At 34.4% G+C, this 20,818-nt stretch overlaps 1 protein-coding gene across 1 annotated transcript in view; it reads left to right on the top strand.

The window, feature by feature from the left end:
- LOC100375241 (PDZ domain-containing protein 7-like) overlaps window positions 1–20,818 on the top strand; it is a 50,476-nt gene that overhangs the window by 10,099 nt on the left and 19,559 nt on the right. The window contains exons 2-4 of the mRNA XM_078013568.2: window positions 5,924–6,533; window positions 16,965–17,033; window positions 18,704–18,856. Coding sequence (XP_077869694.1) covers window positions 6,035–6,533; window positions 16,965–17,033; window positions 18,704–18,856 — 721 coding nt within the window. The 5' untranslated portion in view covers window positions 5,924–6,034. The remainder of the gene's footprint in view (window positions 1–5,923; window positions 6,534–16,964; window positions 17,034–18,703; window positions 18,857–20,818) is intronic.

The following is a 20,818-nucleotide window of genomic DNA, read 5'->3' as shown; positions in this document are numbered from 1 at the left end:
TTGTTTTTAATGATTGCTTTATATTGGTTATTATTGTTATTTAAATTATATGCAAATCTGAGTGAAAATCTGAATATGCATCCAGGTTTTCAATTGTCGTTTCAGTATTCCTTTTCCAGCTACAATCCTAACAGGAATTTTTTTAAACAAGGGAACAGGGGCGCAGCGCCCTCATGCCATGGCCATGCACCCCCTTACCCTGGGGAGCAGATTCTCCGGCAACCATAAATTCTGACCAGGGATCACAGGTGGCCATAGTTTTTAACTGTGACCTCTCTGATAGTAATTTTGATAGAATTATCAAAAACTCCTCACCCTGGTAGGGAGAACCCTATCTCCCCCACTTGGTGGCGCCGCTAAATTGGAGTGCTCCCTCTTGCAGTTTTTTTTCTAGAAAAACCCCTGCCTAATCAAAGACATTAGAAATGTCTTTGATCTAATATAGTTCTCTTCTAATATAAGGAAGTTGATGTACGGCAAGGAGTTCATTGCTGTTTACTGTGATATATTTATCACCGTTTTAGCTCAGTAGCAATGAAAACAAACACAATTTAATGACTGTGACAAAGTCATCTGCATGTAAAAAAGCAGCCTTTGATTACAAACTCACATACTTAAACGCCATTGTTACGGTCATCTGACAAAAGCCAGGTAAAACGCCCTGTGACTGTAAAACAGTATAGCAACAAAGCCAGTCAAATATTTGAGAGCATTGTTCGGTGAATACACATACAGTGAGATCATAGCAAGGCTGTACCTGTGTTATTGTCTGATTCAACTGGATTTCACATAGTAGCGGTGTCAAAACAAAGCCTGGATTTTGAATATTCTGATTGCATCAGGACTAATACTAGGTTTGTTTTGTTACTTACATAGGTCCATGTGTATTGCCTTCGTGAAGTCACAGTTTTTCTTGTCAATACAACACAACGATACATGTGGTGTTTATTGTTTTCAAACTCATTATTATTACCTCAACAATCCAAAATGGAGGACATATGCCACTCACACTGTCAAATGTGTGCCAGTCAAATTTTGTATTCAGATCGCTTGCATGAAATTTTTTTTTTCTTCTTCTGCATTCTTCTGTCTGCATTTGATACTGTCTGAGAATTTAAAATTTGGAAAATGTTCCATAAAAGCTGTGCAAATCAAGAATGTACCGTAAATGCATGCCCTTATCCCTGTATGGAACATGTACCTTCAGTATATTTAGTACCGGCAGGTCACGAATTGTTTCTGGTGGACATACATGTAAATGTATTCTTTATGATTGAGTTTGAATCAGTTTGCAGGATATTTGTGCCGGATGTACTCAGGAAGCAAAGTATTCAATTTTATGTTTATTATCTTGTATTTATATTTAATGATCTTCACACTCCACAGCTTCAGAAAAATTACTGCAGTCATCGGCAATTCTGAAAATCTGTAAATATGAACTATTTTCAATATTTTTCCTGCTATGCTTTGAAAGTTCTGATAAATGTATTGAAATCTTCTCAGAGCAGACTTTTAATAATTAAATTTCTTGGATAGATAAAAATATGATATGAGTGTTTTTTTAAATAAATTAGCTCACGATGTTAGAGGTTGCTTCATATATACATTTGTACATGTAGCATCAGTGTATCATTCCCTGCCCCCACCTGTGATCCTATTCTCACCTGATTAGTTATCCAATCTGGTGATTAGGTAAAATATTGCATGTTTTATAATACCAATGTGAGTATTAAATCGCATCTGTCACAGCTTCATCTCAGTTGTACACCTAACTGTCAGAAATGATGTCACCAATCAATAAAAAAACCCATATTTGTTCTGATTTTAATCATTTGTAGTCAAATTATGTCACCTTTCTCAAAATAAACCTGCTTAATTTTTGTTTTCAATGTTGACCAAAACATGTAGCTAAATGAAAATTATTTCTGTTTTGTCGAAAATTTATTAGAAAAATATAGAGAAATGTACAAAATGTTTAGGGATAAATTTTATGCCTTGTATGGTTATTGGCTTTGATCCTCCATACCTTGACTTGAAAGTGATAGTTCATTGTCATACTACTTGTATATTATCATTTTTTGAAATCTCCACATGTGTGACATCCCTTAGTACCCTCTCGGTAGTTTTTGATTATCATTCCTGACTGTCATGTGTTCACGCATGTTATGAATAACAGAAATGACAGTGTGTTGATACCAGCTGAGTTCAACCAACTGCTTGTGGTTTTGAATAAAACAGTTTCATAATTACACATTACACGCTATCAGTCATCTGTTTGATGAATAAATTATGTTAATTTCACAGTAACATGTTCTCTGCATACATCCTAGTAAATATGAGACATAAATTTGAATTTGGTCCAATCTTTGAAATTATTTACAGAAAAATATATATTTGGAATGTTTTAAAATAAATATGCGTAATTAATAAAATATATTAATTAATATTTGATGCATATTTTCAGAGTAATTAAAATTTTAGTTAGCTGTTATGATATCGATATAGAAATAGCTTTCATACGCAATAATAACACTCACAGATGTTGATTATTTATAACACTGTTAGCAAAGTTATTGTTTTCTAGTCTCTCGGGGGCAACATGATATTATAATCCTGTTTTAACAGATAAGGTATGGTATACCAGGAAGCAAGTTTTTATGCGTTATCTCCTCATCATTGAATGTACATCATAGGATAGTGTATCTATTTTTCACACTAACAGTGCTTCAGTCAACATGTATTGCAGATTCAGGTGTAGAGATTGAGATCTTGATAAAAATTTGTGGAAAAAAAATTAGAAACAATTATGCAGTTTTATTTTGTGGAAAGTGACACAAGTAGACTTTTGCCCTTAAAAGAGTTGACATTAATGGGTAAGGTCAGTGGCATAAAAATATACATGGTATTAAACTACAAAGCAAACAAAATATACAATACATGGTATAAATATACAATACTAAATACAATATTTTGTCGTCATATCCGGTTTGTTTTGAGATATATTACACGCTATAATTTCAGCATTAAAATTTCAATAATATAAATTTATCAACAGCTGCTGGGTGGTCAATGAAAAGACTTGTGCTGAATTGAAATTTATTTTTTGTTCTTGCATAGTCAATCAAACTATAGTTATACATGTAACGCATAAAATCGGTTGACTGCTCCATCATTAAAATATCCATTGAGGAATAAAATTTCTATGCCAGTCAAATTTAATCTGTCTGCAGACTTCAGAAAACAACCTCTGGTCAGGGCGAGTTGAATTAAGTGGATAACTGTATTGGAATGTTCCAACACATTAGCATCCACTCTGTGGTGAAGTGTACATAATGCGATTGAGTTACCGTCGGTTACTGTCTACTGGAGGCTACTAAGTTGTCATATTACAGTACTTTTTGTAAATATCCCACATTAAAATGGATTAGTGTTGTAATAAAAATATTTCACTGCTATGTCAGTATTTATAAATTCTCTACATCACTAATAGACTTAGTATTTCACTAATAGAATTAGTACTCGTTTATAAATACTAATCAAATACTAAGAACAAATATCTGAATTCTCCTTATGTACTTAATTAATAAAATGATAATATACAGATCATGTATAATTTGTTGAGGAATGCAAATCTCGCAGTTTTTCTCCCTTTCATCATTAGAATTCATTTAAGATATCATAATTCCTTGTCATCTTGTTAGTCATCATTTCTTTATTTTTGCTGAAAACCATAAACTTACATTTTTACCAGCGTACTGACAGACGTTTTCTATACATTTATCATACCAAATACTAACAACAAATATCTAAATTCTCTTTATGTACTTAATTAATAAAATTATTAAACAGATCATGAAAGTGTACATGTAAGTGGTGGAGGAATGCAAATTTTTCTGACCAAACTTTTCCCCTTCTCCTCTCATCGACATAATTCATTTAAAATATCAAAATTCCTTATAATTTTGTTAGTAACCACTATTGTAAGTATTTAAATTTCCACAAACCACAAGTAGTTCAGTCTAAAGAAATATTGACTACAAACTGTTAAACTTTTTCAGAGTTGTTGTTGTAAATGTAATTACCGGTGCATCATCTATTGAAAATTTCTATGTACATGTAGCTATGATGTGTCCTTGTTAATAACATGAAGTGTTCTTCCCGGGTAAATCCCCAAGCATGGCAGCTAAGTTGAACTAAAAAGGAAAGGAATGGAGATTTATGAATTTGCACATGTACCTTCTGCGAAATAAAAACTGAGACCCTCAAGTATTTGTTTTTCTTGTGTGTATATACTAAGATTTTTGAACTTTCACATGTTTTGGGAAAATTGTTATATTTGGTGAGATCTCACTACCAAAATTATATTACCATCTGTTTTTGCCAGCAAAAGGATGAATTTATACTATGAAGATGAATGATATCAAACCACACTTTCCAATATTCTTGAATCAAGATATCACCTTGAATATGATATACCGGTAGCATTGACTATGGATAAACTGGAAGTCCACTGCAGAAATTGGATCAATAGCCATTATATTATTATCGCGTAACTTGTAGTAGTTGTAATATAGATTCTGTGCACCTGTATTACCGAATATAACTATGTAATTCTTTTTAAGGAGTTATCGAATACACAAACAATAGAAATGAATAAACTTATCAATAATGTCTTCTGTTTCTTGAAAGTTGAAGCATGGTATTTCTGTTGCCAACATGGTAAAACCACTTTGGGAAAAAAACACCAAATCACGAATTTGTCTAATCATGAACATGTTTGCTGCAAACAATTTATAATGCTGTATGAGTAAATAGTGTTATTTTAAAAATGGGCTGTGACTCTTCTCTTGCCACAGTCTGCATATGATAGTTTTTATTTTGATAGCCAAGCCAGATTCATTCTGTAACCACCAGTTAACCAGGATGATGTTTGCTTCTGGGTCAGTGAAGAATGTCTGCTTCTGGCTCACTGCAGTATGTCTGCTTCCAGCTCACTGCAGAATGTTTGCTCTGGCCCACTGAAGAATGTCTGCTTCTGGCTCAGTGTGGAATGTCTGCTCCCGGCTCACTGCAGAATGTTTGCTCCATGCTCACTGCAAAATGTTTGCTCCCAGCTCACTGCAGAATGTTTGCTCCTAGCTCACTGCAGAATGTTTGCTCCCAGCTCACTGCAGAATGCTGGCTCCTGGCTCGCTGCAGAATGTTGGCTCTTGGCTCACTGCAGAATGTTGGCTCCTGGCTCACTGCAGAATTTTTGCTCCTGGTTCCCTGCAGAATTTTTGCTCCCGACTCACTGCAGAATGTTGGTTCCTGACTCGCTGCAGAATGTTGGCTCTTGGCTCACTGCAGAATGTTGGCTCCTGGCTCACTGCAGAATGTTGGCTCCTGGCTCACTGCAGAATGTTGGCTCCTGGCTCACTGCAGAATGTTTGCTCCTGGCTCACTGCAGAATGTTTGCTCCTGGCTCACTGCAGAATGTTTGCTCCTGGCTCACTGCAGAATGTTGGCTCCTGGTTCACTGCAGAATGTTGGCTCCTGGTTTACTGCATAATGTTGGCTCCTGGCTCAGAACTTAGCCCCCCGCCCAATAAACGTAGTGTTTCCAGTCATCACATGTGTTGGCAAAATCACAGTCTTAGAATTTAATGTTTTTTGAGCTTAAATATTAAAAATGTGAAGTACATAGCACAGACCTTAACCATGCCAAGTCGAATACACACACATGCAGACCTTGACCAGGGCCTAGTGTGTGAATTTGTTATGAAAAATATGGTTATGTAAATTTATACTAATTTATATATGTTGATAAGATGTTATTTTTAACTCTGAGACTAGAAAACAATAACTTTGCTAACAGTGTTACAAACTGATATTCTGATTTTTGCTGTGTAATTAATAAAATCTGTTTTTATATTTATTCCAGATTTTATCATATATGGTAGAATAGCATTGAAACAATTATGAACAGTCAACAACCACTGCTTCGTAGAATGTTACTCTCATCAATCTGTCCTGGGAAATAAGATAAATAAAGATGTCTGTTGGCCGTGCTGATACACATCGACAGATCTACCTGCGACAATTCTTAGAACAATCCAAGCCAATCCTATCGGACTTGGAGAGAGATTACATCCATGACGTGCTGAAGGAATATCACTCATACAAAGATATTGTGAAGTTGATGATTGCATTGAAGAATTGTCTTGATACTCCACGGAAACTTGACCTTCTCCGAGAAATCAGAGAGCTGATTCCTCCATCACATTTAGCAGACTTTGATCGCTTTGCTCCTTATCATAAAATGGCGCATCCGATGATGCCTCCTCAAACTATATACACTAATTCGCATAGTGTGGATAACTATAATGGTAGTGTACATGTATCAAGACAATATTCTGGTGTTGCACATACTAAACCATATACTGGTACATCATTGCTGGTACCTCAGGGTGTCCAGTACGTTGTGCCAAGCCACAGTAGAAGATCACAAGATGTTATTCCTGTAAGACAAGAGGAGTTATCAACGTATCCAGGTAAGATCACTTTCTTTAATTTAGTCCTATTCCAACACACTAGTAAAAATGCGCAGGTAATATGCATTATCCTTTAACTATGATTTTTGAGTTCTGCTATTATATGCCACACAGTCATGTTAGAGTCTGTCATTCAAAGTTTTTTTTTTTTTAAATGTTTTTGTGCCAGGCGACAGTTCTGAACATTAAGTGTCACTGTTGTCTCTCCTGACTTTTTTTTTTATTTTGTAAGTGCAAATTGCAAGTGCTAGCGCTGACACATAGTGAAAAGTTTATATTGACTTGCTAGCATTGTTGAAACTGCCCTGAACATTCAGAACAGGAGATGACAGCATGTGTAACGTGATACCAAGATATTCATCACTTGTGAGGTCCCACTTTTGATGTTGATTCTCAGCAGAATAGTATAGTATTAAATTAAAACTGGGACATGCTGAAATATCAAGACTACATGTACATCCCAAGTTGCTATTATTAACCTAATGTCTGTCTACATCAATAATTAGGCGCCTTCTAGTCTTTCACTCCACTTCACCATATATATTTCACTTCACAGTTGTTGGCTGGTGCTGCATGTACAAATAGCTGTCTAGATAAAGCTGCATGTTTAGTTGCATGTGTCTGATATGTTACCTATACTTTACATGCTGCAGAAATCTTATTCCATAATAACAGCATGGCACTGAATGTTAAAGTCTACTGCTGTAAAATACTTTATTTTCGCTATTTCATTAAAGGGATGATTCAGTGAATATAATAATCTTTTCCTATACTTTACATTCAACTTATCAAAAATCAGTGAAAATGAATTACATACAGAACACCTAAAAAGTCTTTTCAGCAAAAATTTATTCCAGGAATAAAATAAAGTATTTTACAGTATACCACTCGGTCGAGGTGTCAGCAAATATATTTAGTATCATTGCCATTTTTGGGATAGTTGGAATTTGACATAAATCTTCAATAGCTTAAGGAAATGATATCGGTGACACTTCATGCTACTGTAAAAGAAGAAATATTCCCTGGGTTTAATTTTATCAGGTTTGAAGTTACATGAAGAAGGTTTTAAATACACTGAGTTGTAAAGGAAACGCTGTAAGAGTATCTCAATAACATATTCTTCCTGAAAGACTGGCAGTTTGAAATTGAGTTATAATAAAAGATCTTCAAGTTTAAATTAAAATGAAATCATTTGATTTTTGCGTCAAACATTTGGTCCACGCCTTTCCCACAGGCTACATTTGAAAACATATACAGGATAAGTACTTCACCTTGAGAACAGTCATCAAAACAAGGTATAACTGAAATAAATTAACCATATTTCACTGTGTGTACTGAAACAAACTGATTAGGAAAATCTCTTTCTATAAATATGCTTACAAACATTACTATATTCTGAGGAGCACTGCTAGCACTGTTTTTTACCTTTGACCATTGGAAAGAAAAAATACTCATTTTGGATATTGAAAGTCAGGGGTATATAAGGGACACTTGAATTTAAAATGAAATTGTATATTTGTGATAAAATATAATTCACTGTGTTCAAATGTAAAACATGCTTGCTGGATTCACTTTCAATTGATTGCTCAAAATCTGACTACATTTGAATACAAATCCCTTTTGAAAATGTTTTCATCCACTGTGAGTCCCTCAGCTTTTTAGTACTGAAAGAGGAATATTTCATTGCTGCAAGAGAGATTGATAGGGAAACAGCAGGATGTCCTGATCAGTTTATTTTGGCACCTGATGTAATATTCCTAGAGCGCCTTTAATAGAAATTTGAAGTATATCAAATTTTACATATTTATTATTTTGTAATAAATATAGTTGTGTATGTTTCATATAGTATAGTATGTGTTAAATACATGTAACTATCATTGTTGCATGAATATATGTAATAATATGTAAACTTATTGGAAATTTACTTCTTGTAACAAAATAAACAATTTTTGTGCTTAATAATTGCTAATAAAATATTTATTTTATTATCAACTTTCAGATTCTTTAAAGATTCTCTGTTCTTTTAATCCCAAATTGAATCTGCATGTTGAATAGTGGGTGGATATGGAATTTAAATTTCAATAAATGACTTTTTCAAATAACTTGCATGTGTATATAGTTAAATTGTGATGTCATTTAATACCCCCTGCTTGCATGCAGTTATAGCATGTTTAACTGTTTCCTACCTGACTACAAAGACTACAAAATTACCTCAACTGTGAAAAAAAACAGATTTTTAAGGTCCACTGAGTAGTCTGTTGAGATCCACTGATATTACTATGACTACCATGGGTTATTCAAGTTTAATACACACTACTGTGGGATAGTGCATATTTTATGAAAGCTTTCTAAATTACGTTTTATGTTCTTTTTGGACAATGTACTGTAAAGTTTGTCTTCCGTTGGTTTTATACAAATTGAATGCTATCAGACTTTTCAGTTCATACAGACTATGTGGTCTCTGAAATCATAGTCTGTATTATTAAATAATTCCGTGACTGTAGCAGACTTACAAGGAATGATTTATCTTGTAATCAAGCTCTCCTATAAAAACTCTGATTAGATTCTGTTAACCCTCAATTCAAGGTACTCATGAGTTTTTTAAATATGTGCATATTTTAGCGCATACTGCAATAATATTTTGTGTCAAAATCTGTTTACTATTATTCATTTTAGTATTAGTCAACCAAATATGAACTTTTTTAGTTCACGTTCTCTGTCAATCTGTTTTATGAGAAAAAATGGTAAAAAAAAAATAATAAATAAAAACCCAGTAAAACATTGTCAAATTTTTAAAACTTTGAGACATCCAAATACATTAAATACCTTTTTTCCATCATCTCCAATTTTAAGATATTGAGATATATTCTTACAATGGTAAAACAGGCAAAACATGCTATTTTCAGTGTTTTATTGGTCGATTCCTTTCAATGGAGTACAGTGACCCCCATATCAAATATGAAAAAAACTTTGATTTTCAATGTGAGTAGAAACTCCATATCACAAAATCTACCTACATGTACATTGCTTTTAATAGACATGAGGGTAATCAGTTTTGTGTCAGTTTTCGCGAGGGGGTGCGCCATCCCAAAAAAGTATTAGTGTCATCTTTAATAATAACAATTTTATGCACTACATGTATATATACTATTACTAGTATCACCCATACCTATTCATATACATGTCACATGCAGAGTTAACAAAGTATTATTCCCAAAAATCACATCCACCAGTGAAGGAACCTTTTACTGTGGTATTTTGAGCTTATATCATACCTACCGATATACTGTAAAATGACTAATTTTCACTGGGTTTAAATTTCACTGATTCACCATTTCAGGCATATTCAGTGGGTTTTAAATTCACGGTTATATCATTTAGATAATGTGTTCTATGCTAAATTTTACATATTCACTGGCTTTTAATTTAGCGCATTTTCCAGTCAGCGAAATAAGCCAAATTAAAACCCAGTGAATAATTAACCATTTTACAGTATACAATTATGGTATATAGACTGTATACATGTAACTTATATACAGTGTTGTCAATTAAGTGTTTATAGCTAAGTGGTGTCTTATTAAAATAAAATGCAATGTGGCTTTATTAGCCGCAATGGAGAAACGAAAACCTGAATGACACTAAACCGACACTCATCAATCCTGATATTCCCCAATTGAATTATGGGATAGCTAGTGATGGCGTAATCATATATTCAGTAAAATATCAGTTGTCTGTATTTTTCACGTTATTGTCATTGGGGTTACATAACAAACACAGTTTTATATGTGCTCGTTTTTGAAGTCATTTTAATACCTTATGATTGTACTTTTTATCTAGCATGAAAAGTAAATTTCCTGTGAAATATTTAAATTTAGGGTTTATAGAGCTCTCAGCATGCCTCTTTAATGGTGCAATTTTATATTTCACACTGTTAGTACCAGTTAAATCATTTTAATTATCCCATTCAAGCATAACTCTTGATGCTTGGGTTATTACTCAAGCAGCGTTAATATAATAATGATCTCTGTGGCTATTCAGAAACAACCATTAAAACAGTAAAGGCTTTTTAGTTAGTTTTAATATTCATGTTATACAGTCAAACCTGTGTATAGCGACCACTCAAGGGACTTCATTAAGATGGTCTTTATAGACAGGTGGTCTTTATATGGAAGTTGAAATATTTTTTTTATGAATAGCTAACTCATACATGACATAATATTTGTTCAGAAAATATTGAGGTGGTTCTGTTTATTTCAGTTGATCAAAATCAGATAGATTTGAAAAAAAAATGCAAATTTTTTATATTTGTCTTTAAACACAAGCAAATATGTAAAAGTATTTTCAGATAAGACAGGTGGTATTTATGCACATCTTGCTTATATGTTATGCCTCAGGACTGCCTTAGCATGGTCACTATAAGACAGGTGGTCTCTATACACAGGTTGTTTATACGTTATGCCTTGGGACTGCCTAAATGTGGTCACTATAGGCAGGTGGTATTTATACGTAGGTTGCTTATACGTTATACCTTGAGACTGCCTAAATGTGGTCACTATAGACAGGTGGTCTTTATACACAGGTTGCTTATAGATGTACATTATGCCTTGGGACTGTCTAAATGTGGTCACTATAGGCAGGTAGTCTCTATACACAGGTTGCTTATACGTTATACCTTGAGACTGCCTAAATGTGCTCACTATAGGCAGGTAGTCTCTATACACAGGTTGCTTATACATTATACCTTGAGACTGCCTAAATGTGGTCACTATAGGCAGGTAGTCTCTATACACAGGTTGCTTATACATTATGCCTTGTGACTGCCTAAATGTGCTCACTATAGACAGGTGGTGTTTATACACAGGTTGCTTATAGATGTACATTATGCCTTGGGACTGCCTAAATGTGGTCACTATAGACAGGTGGTGTTTATACACAGGTTGCTTATAGATGTACATTATGCCTTGGGACTGCCTAAATGTGGTCACTATAGACAGGTGGTGTTTATACACAGGTTGCTTATAGATGTACATTATGCCTTGGGACTGCCTAAATGTGGTCACTATAGGCAGGTGGTCTCTATACACAGATTGCTTATAGATGTACATTATGCCTTGGGACTTCTTAAATGTGGTCACTATAGGCAGGTGGTCTCTATACACAGGTTGCTCCTACATTATACCTTGGGACTTCCTAAATGTGGTCACTATAGGCAGGTGGTCTCTATACACAGATTGCTTATAGATGTACATTATGCCTTGGGACTTCCTAAATGTGGTCACTATAGGCAGGTGGTCTCTATACACAGGTTGCTCCTACATTATACCTTGGGACTGCCTAAATGTGGTCACTATAGACAGGTGGTGTTTATACACAGGTTGCTTACAGATGTACATTATGCCTTGGGACTGCCTAAATGTGGTCACTATAGGCAGGTGGTCTCTATACACAGATTGCTTATAGATGTACATTATGCCTTGGGACTTCCTAAATGTGGTCACTATAGGCAGGTGGTCTTTATACACAGGTTGCTCCTACATTATACCTTGGGACTGCCTAAATGTGGTCACTATAGGCAGGTGGTCTCTATACACAGATTGCTTATAGATGTACATTATGCCTTGGGACTTCCTAAATGTGGTCACTATAGGCAGGTGGTCTCTATACACAGGTTGCTCCTACATTATACCTTGGGACTGCCTAAATGTGGTCACTATAGACAGGTGGTGTTTATACACAGGTTGCTTATAGATGTACATTATGCCTTGGGACTGCCTAAATGTGGTCACTATAGGCAGGTAGTCTCTATACACAGGTTGCTTATACATTATACTTTGAGACTGCCTAAATGTGGTCACTATAGGCAGGTAGTCTCTATACACAGGTTGCTTATACATTATTCCTTGTGACTGCCTAAATGTGCTCACTATAGGCAGGTAGTCTCTATACACAGGTTGCTTATACACTATACCTTGAGACTGCCTAAATGTGGTCACTATAGGCAGGTAGTCTCTATACACAGGTTGCTTATACATTATGCTTTGGGACTGCCTAAATGTGCTCACTATTGGCAGGTAGTCTTTATACGTAGGTTGCTTATACGTTATGCCTTGGGACTGCCTAAATGTGGTCACTATAGACAGGTGGTGTTTATACACAGGTTGCTTATAGATGTACATTATGCCTTGGGACTGCCTAAATGTGGTCACTATAGGCAGGTGGTCTCTATACACAGATTGCTTATAGATGTACATTATGCCTTGGGACTTCCTAAATGTGGTCACTATAGGCAGGTGGTCTCTATACACAGGTTGCTCCTACATTATACCTTGGGACTGCCTAAATGTGGTCACTATAGGCAGGTATTCACTAATGCAAGCTGAAACAATATTTAAATCTTACAAAGAATTAAATCTCTATTATTCCTTATTTGCCCTATTAGAAGTTCATCTTCAATAAAAGTCCAAAGTCATTTGTTATTTTTAAGTAAACCCTCACTGATTCATTTATTGATAAGCAATTTATAGAAACAAATATACTTTTTTTTCAGGTCCATATGATTTACAAATTGACATATTTTATGTGTTTTGACATGTTGAGGCTTGTAACACAAGTTTTGCTGCTTGTAAATATGTCAACATTAACAACAATTACGTCATAGTCTATTGTTATGATAGACATGCTCCATTCAAGCATAGCGCAATATATCTCCAATATAACAATGATTGTTTAAAGGCTTGAGGTCATCGTGACTGTGTGTGAATTTTATGGTCCTATATTACATTTAGCATCCTATACCGATTTGTTTATGACTCGAATGTGTTTATTCACACAAAATATTAACACATTTGAACGTACATAGCTGGGATGACTCTTTAACAGTTTGCAAAGAGGAAAAAGTAAATTACCGGTAATATAGGAAAGTGTCTGTTAGTGGTATATCCATGGAGTAATGTAGTAGAAAGAATATTCACTGTCACTATGTTTTGATTTTACTGGTTTGTAAAGAAAAGAAAGAAATACATTCCGTGGTTAAATTGCATATTTACTAGTTTTTATTTAGCGCATTTAGTGAAATAAGCGAAAATATAGTGATTAATTAAGCTCTAAGCAGTATCTATGATAATTTGTACGTTTGTTTGATGCAAATCATTATAGATGAGTAAAGATGGTATTAATGCTCAAAAGATGATTTGTACGTATTAATATATGGTGCTATACTCACAAATCTAAGTAGATGTATATTACCCATAATTTGTAACGTTCTGAATTTTAACCTTGACTATTAAAAACACAATACCTTGTTCTTGAAAGGCATTAAGAAATAATATAGTAGTGTCTGTGGATATACAAGTATTTTGCATGCAGTTACACCAATCTACTCCAATCAGGTCAGATTTGTTCAATTCCCACAATAGACATTCTGATGGTGGTGTCTTTGTTAGTGGCAAGCGAGCTATGCACATACCTTCAACTGCAAACAATTACATTCTCACAGCCATTGTGTTTGGTTGAGCTGAGGACCCTGTACAATGCACCATTGTGTGCCTCAGTCAAAAAATTGTCATGTTAAAAAGTTAATAGTACAGAAAAATGCACATAAATGTCTGTCCAAAAAAAGATTTACCGTTCATGCTTAATCAGATTTTAGTTCTCAATATGTTGTCAACGATTCTTTTTTGGTATTTTGAATCACGCCTTTCAGAATCAATCAAATTAATTTTAAAGTTGCTATGAGTCTTCCAGTTGCTGCACTGATACACTTTGTAATAATGGCTAGGTTATGGATGATTGACTTTGACATGTTGTTTCAAATTAGTAATGTTACCCCACCACTACTACCATAACAGACCACCAATTACAATCGGTTGGCTCAAATTAATGTTACCCCACCACTACTACCATAACAGACCACCAATTACAATTGGTTGGCTCAAATTAATGTTACCCCACCACTACTACCATAACAGACCACCAATTACAATCGGTTGGCTCAAATTAATGTCACCCCACCACTACTACCATAACAGACCACCAATTACAATCGGTTGGCTCAAATTAATGTTACTCCACCACCACTACTACCATCACAGACCACCTATTGCAATCGGTTGGCTCAAATTAATGTTACCCCATCACTACTACCAACACAGACCACCTATTGCAATCGGTTGGCTCAAATTAATGTTACTCCACCACCACTACTACCATTACATCCCACCTATTATAATTGGTTGGCTCAAATTAATGTTACTCCACCACAACTACTACCATAACAGACCACCTATTGCAATTGGTTGGCTCAAATTAATGTTACTCCACCACTACTACCATAACAGACCACCAATTACAATTGGTTGGCTCAAATTAATGTTACCCCACCACTACTACCATAACAGACCACCAATTACAATCGGTTGGCTCAAATTAATGTCACCCCACCACTACTACCATAACAGACCACCAATTACAATCGGTTGGCTCAAATTAATGTTACTCCACCACCACTACTACCATCACAGACCACCTATTGCAATCGGTTGGCTCAAATTAATGTTACCCCATCACTACTACCAACACAGACCACCTATTGCAATTGGTTGGCTCAAATTAATGTTACTCCACCACCACTACTACCATTACATCCCAGCTATTATAATTGGTTGGCTCAAATTAATGTTACTCCACCACAACTACTACCATCACAGACCACTTATTATAATTGGTTGGCTCAAATTAATGTTACTCCACCACAACTACTACCATCACAGACCACCTATTGCAATTGGTTGGCTCAAATTAATAATGTTATCCCACCACCACCACTACTACCATTACAGCCCAGCTATTATAATTGGTTGGCTCAAATTAATGTTACTCTACCACAACTACTACCATCACAGACCACCTATTATAATTGGTTGGCTCAAATTAATAATGTTACCCCATCACCACTACTACCATTACAGCCCAGCTATTATAATTGGTTGGCTCAAATTAATGTTACTTCACCACAACTACTACCATAACAGACCACCTATTGCAATTGGTTGGCTCAAATTAATGTTACTCCACCACCACTACTACCATTACATCCAAGCTATTATAATTGGTTGGCTCAAATTAATGTTACTCCACCACAACTACTACCATTACATCCCACCTATTATAATTGGTTGGCTCAAATTAATAATGTTACCCTACCACCACTACTACCATCACAGACCACCTATTATAATTGGTTGGCTCAAATTAATGTTACTCCACCACAACTACTACTACCATAACAGACCACCTATTGCAATTGGTTGGCTCAAATTAATGTTACTCCACCACAACTACTACCATCACAGACCACTTATTATAATTGGTTGGCTCAAATTAATGTTACTCCACCACAACTACTACCATCACAGACCACTTATTATAATTGGTTGGCTCAAATTAATGTTACTCCACCACCACTACTACCATTACATCCCAGCTATTATAATTGGTTGGCTCAAATTAATGTTACTCCACCACAACTACTACCATCACAGACCACTTATTATAATTGGTTGGCTCAAATTAATGTTACTCCACCACAACTACTACCATCACAGACCACCTATTGCAATTGGTTGGCTCAAATTAATAATGTTATCCCACCACCACCACTACTACCATTACAGCCCAGCTATTATAAACGGTTGGCTCAAATTAATGTTACTCTACCACAACTACTACCATCACAGACCACCTATTATAATTGGTTGGCTCAAATTAATGTTACTCCACCACAACTACTACCATTACAGCCTAGCTATTATAATTGGTTGGCTCAAATTAATGTTACTCCACCATAACTACTACCATCACAGACCACCTATTACAATCATTTGGCTCAAATTAATGATACCCCACCACCACTGCTACCATTACAGCCCAGCTATTATAATTGGTTGGCTCAAATTAATAATGTTACCCTACCACCATTACAACTAGGCCACCCAAAAGAAAATTGATAATTGAATCTGAGAATTTTTGAGATCTGTGTCATATGGGAAATACCTGAACTGAAGTACATGCAGGGTGTCAGTAGTACAAATCCAGATTTATTTTCAAACAGTTGCCCATACAAAACAAAAATAGTTTCAATAAAAAAAACTCACAAATGAATTTGGTGTAATTGTTATAAAAAAAAAATAAAGAAAAAAATATTTTTGCCATTTTGCCAATCTGTTGACAGATTGATGTCTTTGAGTAACTAGCTCAAATTTGGTCTATAGATTGAAGTTACATTGTATTTTCTGTTTTGATAGTCCTTTTTAGATGATGATTATTTCAATCTAAATATGCATTGTTTCAAGCATTTTTTTAAAATGTATACATTTTTTCGGCGATGTACTATTTGAATCCCATATTGACCTATTATTCTTCCACATCATGAAGCTGTCCATTCAACACCACATGTGAAACACACAAAAAAGAAAAAGAAAAAGTTAAAAACTCGTCTGCGACGTAAGTAAAAAACTAAATTACAATGTTGGTGTTTTGGGTATATCATCATTTCTGGCTCGAAGCAAGTATATTTTACCTTCTCTTCTTAATAAGGTAACTTATTGGGAACTTTGTTCTTTGAATCGCTATCATGCATGTTTTCTTATATTTCAAACTGGAATTCATCTCTGCATGTACACTATGTACTGTAAACATTTTTGCAGCCAACAACTTTGTGATCAAATGACTTTTGCTTGGACAAAATTTAATGATACATAATTTTACATCATCCCAAATTTGTGTTTCACAAAGTTATGATGGTTTGCAGTACAATTCATGCATTAATTTTATTGTTTGAGACATTTCATTTTTGCCTTATACTGCCTCTTATTTATAAATTTGGTGTTAGATGGGAAGCTAGAACATATGCATTTACTCATTTATTTGCCCATTTCAATTTTTATGTGATTTTACATCATAATCCATAAACATTTCAGTATTAAAATTATATACCCTATTTGTTCTATTAGAAGCGCATCTCCAATAGATGTTTCTATAAACCAAAAAATACATGTGTTGTATACTAATTTAAATGTTAGTTATTTTGACCATGGAAACACCTTAGTCTGTAATTTACAAGTGTACTTCTAATAGAATAAATACAGTACTATTGTTAGTTGATGTGTATTATTATACTATAAAATTTATAATGATAATCTTTATTGCATAATCATATCTTTATTTGGATATTGATATTGAAGAAAATTAAAATAAAGATGAAAAACTGAAGAAGTAACAAAACTGGAAGTGCTGATATAGTACTGTATCAGCTGGGCTTGAACTTTAAAGTCGAGAGGTCCTCATTTCCATGACAAGATTACCTTTAGGAATCTTGTAGTGAAAATCTGTATTTTTTGAAGAACACCAAGGAAACTCCTTGAACATTGAGGCAATTGCCTGCGATGCTTTTATGATAGTTGAGGCAGTTTGTACAATTTTCTAATCTGTGTATAATTAATTCACTTTAACTGGGTTTGATCAAGAAACAAAAAAAATTTCATGCATATTTTAATCATTTAAAAAAGCTAGTACAAAACATAAATTAATTATAGTATATTATACTCTTGATATTTAGCTTTTCTTAAAATGAAATTGAAAAAATGTGAGGTAACAGTGCCATAGTCGTCAGTGTTGTCAGTTTTCACTTGCAGTAATTTTTGTTCTCAATGTTTACACTGGCACATGTTTCACTTCAAAAGTAGGCATGAATATCGGTTGCTAACAACTAAAATAGGTAACTATCGAGGCTAAATGTGTGTTGAAATGCATTTTGCATGATGGCCTGATTAATAAATCCCCTGCACACGTCATAAAGGCAGCTTTAATTTCTAACTGTGTCCTTGATTTTGTAATAAAAAGACGGACACATTCACAAATTTACCAATTTGTATATAACAATTTGTTATTAAACTACATGTACATGTATATTATATTGCACTTTCACATCCACATCGTTTTTTCAAATTTTAACATTCAAAGGGGAATTCATTTTTTGAACGTAACCATGACTTTTTAACTAAAGAATACCCTGTAAAATGTTCAATGCTACAAAAATTGATAACTTTCTTTGATTCATGACAACTTATTTGTTTACTAGTTATGGCTAATGCATATGTATTTTTATTATATAGGTGCCAATTACAATGGTTATTCTGCTGAGAAAGGTACGCTTCATGTAATTACTATAAACAAAGACAGCGACAGTTTAGGATTTAGTATACGTGGTGGTTCTGAACACGGTTTAGGAATCTTTGTTAGTCAGATTGATGAAGACTCAGTGGCAGGTAAGAAGTGTTTCACTTCAGATTTCAAATAATTTCCTCGTCTCAGGAGTTTAAGATCGTCAATTCAAATTTGTTCCTCAACACTGTACCTGAAACACTTTATCTCCTTATGGTCTTTAGAGACTGAATTAGACAAATTGCTTTTTATTTAGCATTCAGGGTTCAATCAAAGTCCATTTCTCCAGTACTGGTACTGACTAGAAGGAACATCTTGCCACTCTATATTTAACAGTTATCTATCGCCAAAAACAACATTGCCCATTTATCGCCATAAAACATAGAAAAAAACCACCATCACAACATTCAACATAAACACGATTTAATGTTTGACATTCGTGACAACAGGAACTGGTTGATTAATAAGCATAATCTTTTAATCAATGCATATCATTATGCTACTTTGTTAACCTGATCCAAACTGTGGAAATTCAAATTTTGTGAAACAATAAACCTTGTTTGCTAATTTCTGCCTGGATCTCGTTGAGAGTGAGAATGCCATGCAACTTTTTTTCGTACCTCAAATAGTGTTATTTTCTTTTCCTCATTGTCTGTTGTTCCTCTAATCTATCTAACCATATTGTTTGGAACAGTGGATGCCATTTCCATTCAGGTTATTGATTTATTTGTCTAAACAGTTTTAAAAAGTTATAAATATTAGTTTATTCATACATTTTATATATTATTATCTAAAAAAAACATTTGATAGAGGAAAGCAAAAAATATGTTTACAGCAACAGCATACATGTATCTTGAGAAAACTCTAGCTTAATTTAATTCCTTACCTGGTACCTAGTGAAGCATACATTGACAGCAGCAGCTTTTTATTAAGCGCTCGCCATGATTCCGTGTTCTGTTTATGTAATTAGAACCCATGTATTATTTGACCGTTTCACAAAGTATTATAGCCATCACAGTTTTATCTTTATTGTATTACTGGTAATCTCTAACTTTATAGCTAATTTTCTGATCAGTTGAGATGTCCTTACAACCTAATCTTGTATTATATAGGATTTATTTCACACAGAGAAATAATTGATAAAGTGGCTAACGGTATACTGAATTTAAAATCATCCCAATATTAAACAATGTACACATGCATCATTGTATAAACCTTACAAACGAAACCTGAAAAAATCTCTAGGAATTCATATCTATTATGTGAAGTATGTGATACGTGTATGATCTGAATTTGTGTGAATTGCTGGAAATGTATGCTGAACATTCAAGTTTCATTAATTTTTAGATTCTTATTTGATTTTTTGTTTGACTTTTTGTTTGTATTTGGATTGGCAAAGATTCTAATTCAGCTTTCCCCAAAGTGCATCTATTCATTGAAACAGAATTCTGACAAATAATGTGCTAGAAGCCCATCTCAACGCTCCGACAGGCTCTATTTTGCTGTTGCTGGCCACTAGTAAATATTCAAACAGAAAATGAGCTTTCAATACTTTAATGTGTGCAACTTAGATGAAACATCATGTGAGAAATTAGTATTCTATGGTATTCTAAATAAGAAAACGTTTGATTGCAAAATAGTGAATTACTGCGGCATGTAGTAATTCTGGGCATCAGTTGAATCCTCAAACATTTCTTGTAATTCATGCAGATTATGTATTATTATTATACATCTGTCACCAACGCTATAAGTTACAGCGTTTCCTAATTTTGCGGTATTTTATGGGGTATTTTCATTCTACCATATTAGGAAATGTGAATTCCAAATATGGAATGATTGCGTGTGTGTGCGTCCTCTAATAATAAAAACGAACATGGCTGCCACCAGGGTTTGACCGGACTCCACACAAAGAAGTTTGCTGATTCTATTCTAAGCCTTTTCCGATTTTGGCAGTCTCGTGTTGTATCCTTGGAAGAAAAAGATGTATAATAATAAGATTATTACAAGGAGACCTCAAAGTATGCACTTAGACAGTACACCTCGCATTGACCTCCGCTGCGCACCTG

This window comes from Saccoglossus kowalevskii, chromosome 10, assembly GCF_978046115.1.
Source record: "Saccoglossus kowalevskii chromosome 10, keSacKowa6.1, whole genome shotgun sequence".
Classification (NCBI taxonomy): domain Eukaryota; kingdom Metazoa; phylum Hemichordata; class Enteropneusta; family Harrimaniidae; genus Saccoglossus; species Saccoglossus kowalevskii.
The sequence above is the reverse complement of the archived record's forward strand: the minus strand, read 5'-3'. Positions and strand labels throughout refer to the sequence as shown.